Genomic DNA, 15,409 nt, shown 5'->3' with positions numbered 1-15,409 from the left:
TATAAAGATGCTGATTTTCAAGCAGACACATACTGATATTGAACATGAGGGGGTTACCAGTGTAGCTGTCTTTCAGCTACGGCTGTCTATCTTCAACCCTAATGCTTTGAAATGGTTTCATGTGGCGTGGCAACATCCCAACTTTTGCTACACAAAAGAAAGCTGCATTCGAAAAATGGAAAAGCAGAAATGTAGACAGGATAGTACAGATTTTTTGAAGTGGGGTTGTATGAAGTACTTATCCATAGTCAGTGTATTACCTACAGTAGATGGAGGTCGGTACGCCCCTAGTTTGGAGAAGCAGGCAGGAGGACAGGCGTAGAGGTTCAATTTCTGTCCAGTTGTTTGCTATATTTGGATTCGTGTCACCACTTTACACTAGACGGTCCTTTATGATGTGGAACTGAAGCCGTTACATCCATATATACTCTCCTCAAAGCCACCAGACAGAGATGGGAGTTTCTGGTCTTCCGTTGCCTCGGCAGGTTAGTTATTCTGTGTTATTGTGTGACTTGGTGTTTTAAAGGGTTAGTTTGGATTCACCAAAGTGACACAATATTTCAAACTAACTAAACGTATCGAGGCAGCTGAAGACCAGCAACTCCTTTGTTCTGCAAGATGAAATGACTGTTTTTGTTATTGAAGTCTGGTGGCACCATAGATGGATAGAACAGCTTCACTCCCCCGTTGGAAAGGGCTGTCTGATGGCGTGGTGAAATGGTAGGATTATACTAAATATATTGTATACTTGTACTGATACTATAACCTATCACTAAATCTAAATAAAACTAAATACATGCTGTATGGGGGAAAAGGCTGCAACAAGAGTATTAACATTCAAGTTAATGCAGTGCAGTGAATATTGAAAGGGTTAGTGAGAACCCTGTGCTGGGAGTGATTATCGATGACATGTTAAATTGGAAGCCATAGATGACTCTTAAAAAGTAAGCTGGCCAGGAGTGTGTCCAGACTTTGGACGGCACAAAAACTAATAAATAAGAAAGAACTCCATCTGTTGTATTGTGTACTAGTCTCTCTACACCTGTGCAGAGGTGTGGGGACACACTGGAAACACACACCCCCTGCTAATACTCCAAAAAAAGAGCTTTGATAATACTACATCATGCCAACTATAGGGCACATACAAATCAATGAATTATCAAATCAAAAATACTCAAATGATATGATTTAATTCACTGTCGCTCAGTACAGTCGATGTATAAGGCTGCCAACAAAAGCCTCCCTCACAACCTGCAAATACAATTCCTAGACAGAGAGGAGGGCCACAATCGGAGAGGGAACATAATTTTCAGGCAGAGAAAGGAACAAACTACATTAAAATCCTTTACCATGTCAGTAACAGTGGAATGATCTAGATGCAGAAGTAAAAAAATCAGCAAAACTTAGTGTCTTATGTAAATATGACTTTTAATTGTTAGAGAATGACCGAGGATGAGGGCTGATAAAGGTCAAAGGCAGGAGTCAGCAGACACTGTGCCAAAAAACAAAAACCACTTGTACCCAAACAATAGCCGACACAGAAAAGCACAGGAGGGAAATGTTAGCTTGTGCGTAAGCAGGATGTTTTGTTTTTATTTTATTTTCAATATAACGTGTAACAACAATGTGCAGATATGGACACTTGTGCAGACACACCTGTAGTCTGTTTGACTGTCTAAAGCTAGACTGCAGCTCTGATTACTACCTGCTGTTGAAACATGTTATGTCACTGTCATAATAAAAATAGTATGATGGAGATAATGTTTTCTGTGTGTAACGGGGCGGGACTAGATAAGCTTTTGCTTCTCCTGCTTTCCCTTTCAGCCATGTGAATTGTATGATTTAAACTAAAGTAATGTGTGATGATGATTGATCTGACATGCCAGAAATAAACAAATACTGATTTTTTTTTTTAGGTGGCTAAAATACGTTTTACTGCCGCCTCCGTCCACAGCTGTACATTGCTTAGCTTTGTGTTTGTAACCTTGTCTGCTCCAAACTGTAGATGTACCAACCTCCATCTACTTTAGGTAATACATTGACTATGGATCAGTACCTCATACAACCACACTTTTAAAAATCCAACTGGTACCTTTAGGTGAATATTTAGGCAATACCACTTAAAACTAAAGCTGTACCAACACCTAAATATACTTAAGCAGTATGACGCACTGTAGTTTCAGGGCAACTGAATAAATCTCTCACGGTTCCTTAAGTGAACCGGGACTTCCCACTTGCTTGGGTCTAAGTGGCTCATTAATGGTACAGTTGAATCCCTGTGACACAGACCTGAACTCATGGTATAACGTCAAAACATCTCTTGTAGTTCTTAGTGTTATTATACAGGTTATGAATGACACATTGTCTTTTATACAAAACAGTTTATTAATAACAATAAAATAGTTATTTTACACTAACCCCCGCTCTCCTTCAAAACAAATTGAATAATTACAACAGAGGATCATTTTGTAAAACAAAGTAAATGTCTGACTTGAGTTACATTTCCCCCTTGTGGCTCTTAGATTTAATACAACTGTTAAACAAGTAAAATAATTACTGCAGATTTTAACTCCAGTTGTGAGGCAGGGAAACACAATGAAGTCAGATCACTGGATTATAGACTTGCCAGCAACACACTGATAGGATTCTAACGAGTCTTCTAGTGTCTCTTCAGTACAGTTTATGTATTGGTATTTCCCCGCCTCGCAGAGTCACAGGATGTGATGGATGTTTGTGGATCAGGCTGAGGCCTGAACAGGTGCTTGCATCAGCTTTAGGGATCTTCTGGGTTTGTATAGCTGACTGATCTGATGTGATGCTGGGCGTGAACCTGCATATATGGTTTTATCAGTGCAGACTGGACCAGCTCTTTAATCGGTTATGATGAGCTCATCACAGCCCCAGTCCTCATAGCTCCCATCAGGAAGGTACCTGCGGATAATGATGGGGATCTTTCTGCTCCTGTGGGAGGGGACATAGAACATTCATGGTAAGACACTTGGCACTACAGAGAAGTTATTTAATTGATTACAGAAAGAAACTAAAGATGCAGCCATTATATCATCTTATAAAGCATTTCTGATCATTCAAACAATTATAACTTACTTGAGCTCTTTCATAGCTATCTGCAAGGGGTCTGTTTCTCCCTCCAGCTCCACCATGACTGGAGCGCACATCCTGTTGGAAACAAGGCAGCAGATAGACGGGTACAGTGAATGCTGAACTGCAGTCAGTACGCTAGTGTCAGACTTATACAGTTGTCTCCAAACACCAAAGCCCTCCTGCAATACATTAAGGGCTGGGTAATGGTACTCATTACATTAGAAGGTATTGACTAGTGACAAATCATCCAACTCCTGCAATTTATAAAGCCGCTGTCACAGTATGTACAAATAAAGTTTGATTAACTGATTGATAGTTTTCCTGCTCTGACTGGTCATCTAACCTCATCGTTTGTTGTATATGGATGCACTCAAATATCAAAATATGTTTAACATAGTATACATGTATCAATATACATCTATTTAACATGACACATGATAATTATCTGTGCTTTAAGAAGTAAAGAGCACACAAGACATTTTTGAGAAATAATCATAGCAACTGAGTATGATGACCAGACAGGAGGGGGTTTTGATCATTCATTTCACTCAGGTGTACTTAGACTGTTATTAACAAACAGTAGTAGACCGAAATACAAGCAGAGGAATGAGCAATTACACATATGTCTTTTACATGAAGCACAGGCGCTCAGTGGCACAAATCAACTACACAACTGTAAGGCCTGTACACACGCACACGCACACGCACACAACATTGTGGTCACATCACCTGAACACAATTTATAGGTCAAGTCAAATAAAACACTCACGCTATCTGGAGAGCTCGTGTCCCAAGCACTCTGGCTCTCTCATATTTGGTCATGTAAGGTGTTGTGATCCTCTTCTGGTTGGCCTGCTGCCTCTCACCTGCTGGAAGGATCTGCACGTTCTCCTGGTCCTCCTGCACACACGAGCCGACAAACAGGTAACATGGGTCCGATGATGATGATGATGATGATGATTATTATTATTATCAGAGTTCAGAGCTTTATTATCACTCGAGGGGGAAATTTGATTTACATTAGCGGCAACAACAAAAACACAACATACTAGAGGACATGGGCCACGAATCACAATAGTTACAACAAACAACCAAAAGACTTAAAATGATAGAATTATAGATGTTCGTTAAAAGAGACTATTGGAGCCGTAGCCATGTGAACAGTGCAGTCAAGGTTCAGTGCAAAGTAAGGGCATTTATTGAACGTGGAACAAAGGAAAACTTAGACTTTTGTTTTTTTTTACACTGGGGCACCTTTATCTCCGCCCAGCGGGGAGCAGAACGAACTCCTCCAAGAGTGGGTGGGCGGAGATGGCTAAGATTGACCGTGCCTTCCCTAAGAGTTGTCTTCTATAGATATTTGCTGAGGAAAGCTGCTGCGTGCCAATGATTTTACTGGCTGCCATAACAATGTTCAACAAACTGTTTTTGTTTTGCACTGTGAGGTTCCAATACCAAGAAATTAAAGAAAAAGTTCAAATGGACTCAATAAAAGATTTATAGAATAAAGCCAATAGTGTCTTGTCCACATCAAAAGTATTCAGTCTATGCAGAAAATAAAGTCTCTGCAGATCCTTTTTAGAGACTGCATTTTAGTTTAGGTCATCGTTCAATTTCTTGTCGATCACTGTTCCCAGATACTTGTAACTCTCAACTAACTCAACCAGTGTTGTAAGGATGAGTGGGAGTTTTCCTGGCGTCAGAGGCCATGTCTTTGGTTTTGTTGACATTTGACTTCAGGAAGTGGTTGTCACAGCACTCTATAAAGTCACAATTGGCCCGGGATCGACCTCCTCCCTGATCTGCAAACTTCCAAAGGTGCCTGTCGTTGTGGCTACTCCTGCAGTCATTTGTTTAAAAAACAAACATTAAAAGGGACAGGACTGGGGATGATGAGTGCTGCTGGGACAGAACACCATTGGCCCTAACTGCCTGGGGCCTAGTGTTGCACGGTATACGATACTAGAAAGGTACCGCGGTACCCAGCCGTTAAGAACGATACTTTTTCACGTTTTATTAGTATCGGTACTTTCTGAATTTTCTGCGACAGCGTGTCTGTGCAGCTTCTCTCTGCTTCCTCGCTGCCTGCAGACGGAGTGGGCGTGGCTTTACGGTGACAGACAGTCACAGAGCAGAGCGAGACAGACATGGCCGAAAGTCTCACGAGTGCTCCTGCCGACCGTCCGAGGCTTGTTGTAAAAGCAGTCGCACGGAGCGAAATATGGAAATATTTCGCTTACATTGCAGACAGCGAGGGCAAGCCCACGGACACCACAAGGCCCGTATGTAAGAGATGCTATAAGTCGGTGATGACCAAGGAAGGCAACACGTCCAACCTGGCGAAGCATCTCGCGGACAGACACCCCGATTTGCACCGAGAGTTCAAAGAGCTGCAGGTTAGCAATAGATAACGTTAAATATCCCCCGGATGAAGTCAAGCGAACTGTTTTCCCCATCAGAATTGCAGGAGGCAGTCAGGGGAGAAGCTGTTTAACAGTCCGATGTGGTTCCACATATCTCTGTCTGCTAACGCAACGTTCACACTGGTGACATGAACTTTACGATAACATGCGCTGGTGTTCACAAGTATGATAATCAACAACACTCATTTTAAGTCAACCGGTGCTAGTAATATAATCATAGCATGTACATTATTGTCAAAAATTTACAAGATATATTGTAATTTACATTTATAGAAAATGGTATGGTAAGAGCACAGACCTCCACCGGGTCTGGGTCATTTGTGTTATACTTTACTGCACTAATGTAGTTTGCAGGCTGATAATACAAGGTTTGAATTTTATCAACTTAAAATACAAATTGCAAATTTCCCTTTTGTGGGACGAATAAAGTATTATCTTATTTTATGAATTGCCAGATTTACAATTATTTTTATGCTGAATAGAATTGTAGTTAATGTGCTGTTAATTTTTTTCTACTACAAACACTGAGCTTTAAATGGAAAATCAGGTCATTAAATAATCTGTGAGAGCAAACAAGACAAATAAACAACACAAGACACTTGTCTTTTTGGACACAGAGATGCTTGTAACCACATTGGCAGCTAAGTTAACTATCAGCCTGAAATAATGATGATAATATTAGTAGTATGCAAGCATAAGCATAAAGTTCTGCAGCTTTGACAAAAATCTCTATATTTATTTTGACTTTTTAAGTTTAAGTGTTGTAATGAATAAAAATAAATAATTTTAAGTTCCACATTTTGTCATCTAATATTTTATTCCATTACTTTTGCTGATGTTTTAGTTTTCTGCCGTGGTATCGTTTCAGTATCGGTATCGAGATATTTTAGGCAGGTATCGTACCGAAGTCATAATTTTGGTATCGTGACAACACTACTGGGGCCTACATGGTATAAAGTCCAATACCCATTTCCAGTGCTCCAATTATTATTATTATTATTATTATTATAGACAAATTACATTAAACCATTAAACAGCAAATGGCTTGATAGGCTAAACGCAGGCTAAATGTCAGATGCTAAATGCTACTTAGAACTGTAAATTATCTCTAAACGGAGAACTTACATCTTCCGCGTTTTCCAGGTCATCTAATCCTTCATCCTCCTCTGCATCATCGAAATCTCCGTCGTCGAAGCTGCAAATGTGACACCAACCGTTATCACAAAGAGCACAGATCCAGACTGTTTGTAATGAACTAGGCTAGCATCAGCGGCTAACTGTGGGTTAGCGGTGGCGTCGGCACACGCTGTGTAGTGTTGAGTAAAGGCGCAGTTTAATTTAGCACTAAAGGTCACTTACTTGTCTTCGTTGTCGGACATGTTTTATTTTGAAGCTCGTATGTAAATCCTTACAATTAAAACTGTTCAGAAACTATGTTTTCTGTCAACATAGACCCACGTGCACTTTCTACTTCCGGCCGCTTGGTCCGTCGGTCCGTCCGTCCGTCAGTCCGTCGGAGAACAACATTCCGGATGTTTCAGAGGAACGTTTGTTTTCGTTCCGCTTGTCCTGCCGTTTAATAAAAAAGGTGTTTAGAAATTATTTTAATTATTATTACATTTTATTTGTCTGTTTCCTAGCGGACTGAATTAGTGGGAAGCGCCTTGGCCCACCTTCCGCATTCTTTTGAATTAAAAAAAATAAAAATATTTTGACCTATTTTGTGTTACAAACTAGAGCCAGATCAATATATCGGTTGCCCAATGGTGAACCAATATTGGCCTATCACAGACGTATCGGTATCTATCAGTATTAGCTTATATGTTTTTTTGATATGCGCCAAATTACAAGGTTTTTGCAGAACATACTTCTGAAAACAATGCTTTTGGTGATTTAGAAGCTGTCTCATATAATTATTTGATTTAACTAGTCAGCAGTTGACTGGTACTAAACATGATGTTTATTTAGATATTTATTTCATTTCTATTTATGTGATGTTAATATGTTAGACATTCTTGAATGAGATCCTTAATAATTAGTTTGAGAAAGCAGCCTGCTGATTACCTTTGCAGAATCACATCGGTGCACAGTCCATGTAGAAATCACCACGGCCACTCTATCAGTAATCTGGAATGTCCACCCGCTAAAATCAGAATTAGCCTCGGATATACTATATCAGTCAGACCCTATTACAAACTTGTGCAAAATAGGGACACACTTGCTTGTGCATGATTTTTTAAACCATCCGGAACATGTAGGTATTTCACCATAACTTTAATAACTGATGCATGTGATGCTTTTATGTAGTTTATCTACACTTGAGTCTTACTGAAGAGCTTGTGAAGGTTGAGTACAGAATATTAGTCGACTGTGACCCTAAATTATCGGTATTTTTAAAATAAAAAAATGCAGCAGTATTTGTGCATAAAACAGACTCTGAATACCAGATGGGACTCAAACTAGGGAGGACAATCAATTCCACAGAAAATAAGTTGACATCTAGGATAAAGCATCACTTCTTCAGCTCTGCTCTTCAGTGATTCTTAGAAACCAGTATTATACACCATTTTTTATCAAGAAGATACCCTTTATATAGGGTATCTTTTTCTTAATATACAATATATATATATATATATATATATATATATAATGTGTGGCTAGTGTAAATGCTGAGTGGCTAGTAACTTTTAAAAAACCACCAGCCACTGTAGCTGGTGAGCAAAAAAGTTAGTGTCAAGCCCGGCTCATAAAGATGTATAAACATAAACTATACAATTCTTCTCCATAGACAACACATTACACTTTCCCAAATACACATTTATTGCATACTTCAACTGTCTACAAGTATGTCATAAATAATAAAAAACATAAACATACAGGAGATGGGGCAAGAAAAGAAACATGGAAGAGAAACTGTACATTGGTAACACTGAAACATTTGCACTGAGACAGTGTTTCATCTGGTCTATACTTCTGTGCTGCACATTAATAAAAGAATATAATATTGTGATCATATTCCAGTTTTCCACAACCCGTTTATTATGATCTCTAAGTATGAGTGTGTTTTTTGTGAGAGTGTCTGCGCTCATGATGGTACTTCAGCTCTTTTTGTCCTCGGAGTCCCTGCTGCTCTCCAGTTTATGGTTCAGCATCTTAAACATTTTCCCGGCCTTGAACTTTCCTTTCGACTTCTTTAGTTCTTTTAATCCTTCCTTCTTGAACTCTGAGGAGACATTTTTTAACAGTTTTTGAAATGAGTGTTTTTTCATAGCATTAATATGTTTCAGAGAATCCAAGAGCAGAGTAAGACAGGAACAGGAGAAAAAAAACAACAACATGAAAAAGGCTATTGGTGAAATCACCTTTGTTCTTCATCATGGCTTCCAAAAGCATATCTTCTTCTCTTTCCCTAGTCAGAAAAACAAAGTTGCAGTTATGCGTTTTAACATAAAAAGTCTATTCATGGAGAAGCCCCATGAAAGGATGTTTTTCCTGTGCACCTCTGCCTGTCCTGATCCAAGCTGCTGACGATGAGGTTCCTCTGTTCGATGATGGCGACCAGCTCATCCATCAGCTGCTGCTCTTGACCTCGATCCTCCTGACTCCAGTCATTCTCTAAACGTGAAGACAACGGCGGAGCGTAACATTTAGTGAAACAAAGCACAGTACATCACTCACTTGGTACTGCATCACAGTCACCGCATTCAGGAAACAGTACCCGGTGAGGTTTCTTGATTTAGTGTTATTCCCCTAAACACAAAGGCACTTTCAGCTAAAACAGAAAAACACATCGGACTGGACCATTTAAACCTCTAACAATTTGCCTTTAGAAATATGCTTATTTATCTCTGTTCCTTCTGTTAAGAGCCAAAGTCTTTATAGACCCACATCAAAAAAGTGCTTTGGTTATGTGTGAAGCTACAAATGTTGGGTCTATTGATTACAAAGGTCCCCAGTATAAAGCATGATTTATCCCTGAATTATTCCAGAGTTTCTCTCCCGCGATGCCACGTGTGTGATGCACACAGTAACGCACTGACCTGGTTTATTAAGGAGACATCTGAGGTTGTACTCCACATCTGCCTGTCTCTCTTCTAACTTCTGCTGCTTTGTCCTGAGATAACACAAAATGTCCATAACATTTAAGGAAACTCCCATCCCAACCCTCAGGACAGCGTTTGGATGCAGAGCAAACTGCAGAGAAAGTGATCAACAATGACACATACTGAGCAACAGCCTCGTGCTGGTCTGTAGTCTACTTACAGATAAACCAGCTCCGTATCTCTGCGCACCAGTACATGTCTCTCTTGGATAAGAGAGAACCACTCCATCAGCATTTGTTCCTCCTCTTTCTCTAAACATTAAAAGAAGGGCTCGTTGAAACAGATACACAAACGTCTGTATTAAGAGTCAAAAAACTGTGATTTTGTGACTAATGTTGTCTAGAACCAGTAGGCCCAGTTTGGCGGACCATTCTTGTAGTCTCTCAGATTCCTCTCCAGTTTCACTCCTCGTTGTTCCAGTGCCTCCAGTTGTTTATCCAGGTCTCTACTCTCCACCTGCAGGCCTTCTGTGGAAACATTCAGGTCTGTCTGCACCTGTCAAGCAACATACAAGGCTGTAATTTGGGTTTCTACTAGAACATGCTTACAGTCTATAATGTTCAAACTAGACACACAGCCCTGTGGTTGTGTGTCTTCGCCACTCAGTCAAGTTGCAGTTTACATCCAAACTCTCCAGACGTCCAAAATATGCGCCATGAAGACTTTGAAGGAATTGAATTAAAGGTATGACGTGGATTCACACTTCACACACATCTTCAACCCCACAGCACAGAAGAGTTTGAAGATTAGTGTCACCAATTCAGTATCTGACCAAATGTCTCCCCTTCTGTGCCTGAGTTATGGAGTTGAATAATAATAATAATTATTAGAAACATTATGATTTCACAGTGAAGTTGACCTTTGAACACGTCATCACTTCATCATTTTATCCAGTTAGACGTTTGTGTTCAATGTAAGAAAAAAAAAAATAATTAAAAAATAATAATTAGTGTAAGAAGTCTTGAGTTATGAGTAAATGTGTGTTTTGTGACATCACAGTGACCTTGACCTTTGAACCCCAAAATTCCCTCCAGGGGTTCCTGAGATATTGCGTTCACAAGAATGGGATGTTCAGACAGGTGGACAACTTGAAAACACGTGTCCACCCACGCAATGTGTCAACATGTATAGAGCAAACATATCAATAAGTATAAACATTTATTGAGTTCTTTTTATCGATAAACTGCTCTTTGCGTTCGAAATCCAGCCGCTTTACCTTCCTCCTGATGAGTGGGAAGCCATGTCCGGGTGCAGGGGCCCGTGTAGATCGGAGGGTCTGACAGGACATTGATTTGGACATTGCAGGTTTTCGATCGAAGGGATTATCTTTGCAGGCCAGCTAAAAATAGAAAGAAACTTGTTGTCTTGAAGTATTGTGGTTATAAGTCTGTGACTGCAGAAGAAGACATTCATGTTAGATGTCATTATTATCTGTCTTCATACCTTACTTTGACATGACATGACCTGATCAGGTTCATTTGTCCCTGTCGAGTCAAAATACCAAAGGGAACTTTGAGAGGAAGCAGATGTGATAGCTGGAACAGAAAGACTTCTGGGTAAAATGTCACTCTGTGCTTCATCTGAAGAGGCACACGGCACTGCTGCTGCACCAGTCACATCTGGCGGCACACCTCCTGTTGTTCTAGTTTCATCCAAATCTGATAAACCAGTCTGACTAGTATCTCCAGCATGTTCCTTTGAAGCTCCCACATCAGCATCATCAGTTGTGGATTTAATGGGGGTATTTTCAGCATCCGTGTCCCCTGATTTATTTGTCAGATTGCTTCCATTCCCTGACTGGATGGCTGTGGCGGAGGGCTCAGTTTGCTCCGCAGGCTCAGGTTTAGTGCCCTCTTCCTGAGTGTCCTCATCCACCTCCTCTGCAAATGGATTGGGAGCAGCCACTATGGGTTTGTACCATGACTTCCGCAGCTTGGAGACAGATTTGGATCGAGGAGTGGGTACTGGAGGGGGAGCAGGGGGCAGCTGTGTCCAGGGTCCGGGATGGATGATGGTCATCCATGGATGGTTGGTGTGCACTTTAGGATTGCCGCTGGTCGGGCTGCTGCTGCCAGGGGAAAAGACAACAGGCGCTTTAAGGGATTACTCCACATCTGAGGAAATCAGTAATTATTATTATGATAATTTCAAGTTTTCATATAGTGCCTTATATGTGATGCTTAGGATTTTTCCTACATTTAGCTTTGTTAAAACTTAATTTCTAAACTTTTTTCATAATTTGTATTCCCTTTTTTAAGATTAAAATGTTTATATGTGTGATTGTTGTCAATTGAATATATTCGTAAGTGAGAGAGGTATGCTGAGAATAAGAAAGGAGATGTTTGTCTGATACAAACTCTTGCCGTACACTCACATGCGAGATGAGTTGGGTGAACATGGATGTTGGTTGGATGAACTGCCTGCGCAGACAGACGGAGAGAAAAACAAAAAAACTTGCAACATCCACATACATACACGCAGAAAGTGGTTAAAACAACCCCTAAGCAGTTACAGTTCATTAATATAGTGCTTATTTACCTGCAGCAGGGGAGCTGGATTTGGTCCTGGGTGCAGGAACAGGGACTACCGAAGACTCTAACATTCGCCTGGGTGCTGGTACAGGCCGGCTACTTCCTTCTGTCACTTGTACACACGCTGAGGAGTGTTCAGAGTGCTCTCTAGTCTTTGTCACTTCCTGTTGTATTTCGCCTTCTACCAGAGAGGGTTCAGCTTTTCCAGCTTCTTTGACGGTCCTGTCTTTAACTCTGGGTGGAGGATGCGGTGGCTTCTCTACCACAGTTGAGTCTCTATTGTCTCTGCTCCTCTCTTGTCTGTCTTTCCCCTCTGGCTCTGCTGTTTTACAAACCAGTCCGTCCTGTGACTCTGTTTTCTTAGTGTAATGAGGGACGTCGCTGATTGTCGAACCGCCCAGAGAAAAGCAATCCGTCTGAAACTTACATTTGGGCAGATTCTCAGTAGCTCTAACTTGCTGAGCGAGGTCAACATGAGTACTATTACAGTCTGTTATGTGGTGAGTGCAGATCAAGGAGCCGTCATCAGCCCCCTGTGTGTAGGACCCCGGTAAAAGAGTGCTGCAGCACACTCTGCATCTGAAACACAAAGGTGATGTGCGTTGCTGTGAAAGCATCCTTAATGCATATTAACAGGAAAAAAGAGTAATGACATAATTTACCTGCAAGTATTATAATCCAAATGATCTGCAGAAAATCCTTTGACGATTTAAAACCAAAGAAAAACAAATCCAGTTCTCGTCTCTCACTGTGCGGCTGTGCACAGATACAGATTCCTTCAGCTATACGCATACAGTATGTGTGTAGGGATGTCAAATATGATTACAGCGGTCACTTGAAACGCATCTGAAACGCATTCTTAAGTGTAAACTGCAGCCTGTCTCAACCAGTTCTACATAGTCCGGATAAACCTGGATTCAGACACTAACAGAAGCAACAAGAAGCAGGCAGTGTTTACCTTATGAACTGTGCTGTTACCTGAAACAGCTGCGATGGTAGACCTTCCCGTCAGTGAAATGTCTCTGTATAAGGTGGACAGGCTTAAAACACAAGTTACACACTGTCCGTGGCCTTGTGTTGGATAAACGATCTTCTCGACTGATTTCCAGATAAGTTGAGCTCTGAAGAGGGAGAGAAGAGAAACCGGCAGCTGAGATGACAAGGAGCATCAGAAAACAAATATGTTCACACTGGGAATACATGTGTGTTAAAATTACCTTCAGGGGTTTCACGCCATCAGGAGATTTACTCTTTGTGACATGTGATGACCTTAAACTGGCAAGACCTGCTGCAAAGTCAAGAGAAGGCATTACATGCAAATGGGGCACAGGTTGGGTAAAACAAGAAGTTTGGATGTAAGCTATATGTGAAATATTTAATTTACATGATGTCATGAGTAAAGGAGAATGTGCAGTCAAAATACTGATAATAAAGCAGGTGCCACTTAAAGGTCCCCTATCCCGCTCATGTTTAGGTTCATACTTGTATTTTTAGTTTCTACTAGAACATGTTTACATGCTTTAATATGACTTAGACTTAGACTTCTCTTTATTGATCATTTGGGATGACTCCCGCAAGGAAATTGAGTTAATGTTCAAACGCACATAATGTTTCTCATACAGCCTGTCTAAAACACTGTTTTAGCGCCTGTCTCTTTAAGACCCCCTGCTCTGCTCTGATTGGTCTGCATGTCAGGGTCTGCAATCCTTGATTGACTGTAACATCATTGTAGCAGCACTTTCTACCTATATATAGTAATGTTGTGACATCACAACTGTGCAGAAGCCCAGACGGCTTGCTTAAAGACACAATTTCTGAATACGGTCTGTGTGTGTGTGTGTTTCTCTGTGGATTGAGCGTTTTGATACTTTTACAGTATTTATATTGCACCTCCACCTGCTTTATAACAAGAAAAGACAAATTGTCTCACATTTTACAATATCAGACCTTTAAAGGCAATGCCTCAGGGGGCATGCATTTGTGTTTATTGTATCATAGATCCTAGGGACCTGTTAAGTGTCCTTCAATAATCATGTTATCAAGTACATAATCAAGTGCTTTTGAGCAAGACAATATCCCTCAGCTTGCTGATTTTCTGCGAGTAGCTACAAATAAAAGCATCTGATAAAGAGCTATAAAACAGGAAAGATTATACTCAACACACCATAAGACTTCCTGCTGAAGAAGTAGTAGTACTGGGAAAGGTAAGTGATGACGCTCAAACAATCAGGCACCTTGGTGGAAACCATGTCCTTTGGGTCCAGCAGTGCAGGGATGCCCAGCTTCCTCTCTGCGATCTCAAATGCCTGCAGGAAACAAGGAACAATAAACAAAGACTGGAGGTGGACGACTGTCAAACTGTTTTTACAGTGTAAGTGCTGGTAAATAAAAGCCAAACAGAGTTAAGAGAGAGACACTTGCACTGTGGTTTGTGTGCAACCATAGATGTAAAATGACTCACCAGTTTGTTATTTTGATACACGTTATCTTTGGAGAGGGAGCTGAAAACTCTGGAGCAAAGAGAGGAAAGTGGAGGCATTGATTCATTGAAGAGGAAAAAACTAAATCAAACAAACAAACAAAACTGTCGCCTGGAGACTCCACAGACATAAAGCACTGCATGCACACAATGCAGTTCAAGATCAGAGATTGAATAAGCATTTAAAAAGGCAAAACAGACAAACTAATCCCATTAAAGTGGACAAGAAAAGACTACACAGAGAGACAGAGGCAGATTAAGCACATGAGAGCAGATTAGACAGTGTGCAGCTCTGCTCCAGATTAGACAGCACATAGTCCACCTGGTGCAGCCCAGTCGAGACAAATAAACCTCAGGACAGGACCCCCAGACAGACAAGGACAGACCACATGTTTACAGTGTGAGTGCGTGTCCTCATCGTGCAGCAGACTTGCAGCACCGTCCTGAGTTTGCACCTGCAGCCCACACAGCTCTGTGACACCACAGGTCTACTCACATCAGGTCAGGGCGGTGTTTGTGGATGATGGCGCAGAATGCGAGTCCATCCCTGAATGAAGTTGACATGTTCTTAATTTCCACATCGGGGTAGTCGGCGCAGGTGACGCGGCACCAGTCTCGTATAACTTTGGGCGATGCCATTCCTTGCATGAGACTTGACACGCGAGCCGCTGAACATGGCACTTTATAGTCGGAGGAGCTCAAGTAAACCCGAGCAGGTCCGGCTGTGAGGAGGAAACAGGAAACGAGCATTTATACCCACTTTCATTCTTT

At 41.0% G+C, this 15,409-nt stretch overlaps 2 protein-coding genes across 2 annotated transcripts; both read right to left on the bottom strand.

Moving 5' to 3' along the window:
• Positions 1–2,378: 2,378 nt before the first annotated feature.
• polr2f (RNA polymerase II, I and III subunit F) lies at positions 2,379–7,022 on the bottom strand. The gene is made up of 5 exons (XM_083931535.1): positions 6,885–7,022; positions 6,651–6,720; positions 3,872–4,002; positions 3,106–3,177; positions 2,379–2,961 (listed from the first exon to the last, which is right to left on the bottom strand). Exons 1-5 carry the CDS (start codon positions 6,902–6,904, stop codon positions 2,871–2,873), a joined length of 384 nt encoding a protein of 127 aa, XP_083787661.1. The 5' UTR covers positions 6,905–7,022; the 3' UTR covers positions 2,379–2,870.
• A 1,393-nt stretch (positions 7,023–8,415) lies between these two features.
• Positions 8,416–15,289, bottom strand: LOC310959835 (MICAL-like protein 1). Its single transcript, XM_083931296.1, has 15 exons — positions 15,135–15,289; positions 14,621–14,669; positions 14,324–14,465; positions 13,377–13,447; positions 13,138–13,280; positions 12,167–12,738; positions 12,003–12,048; positions 11,072–11,696; positions 10,845–10,967; positions 9,997–10,123; positions 9,789–9,879; positions 9,566–9,639; positions 9,026–9,140; positions 8,888–8,934; positions 8,416–8,748 (listed from the first exon to the last, which is right to left on the bottom strand). Exons 1-15 carry the CDS (start codon positions 15,284–15,286, stop codon positions 8,624–8,626), a joined length of 2,502 nt encoding a protein of 833 aa, XP_083787422.1. The 5' UTR covers positions 15,287–15,289; the 3' UTR covers positions 8,416–8,623.
• Between the last annotated feature and the right edge of the window lie 120 nt (positions 15,290–15,409).

This window comes from Echiichthys vipera (assembly GCF_963691815.1).
Source record: "Echiichthys vipera genome assembly, chromosome: 17".
Classification (NCBI taxonomy): domain Eukaryota; kingdom Metazoa; phylum Chordata; class Actinopteri; order Perciformes; family Trachinidae; genus Echiichthys; species Echiichthys vipera.
Note: the sequence above shows the minus strand (reverse complement) of the source record. Positions and strands in the feature narration are given on the sequence as shown.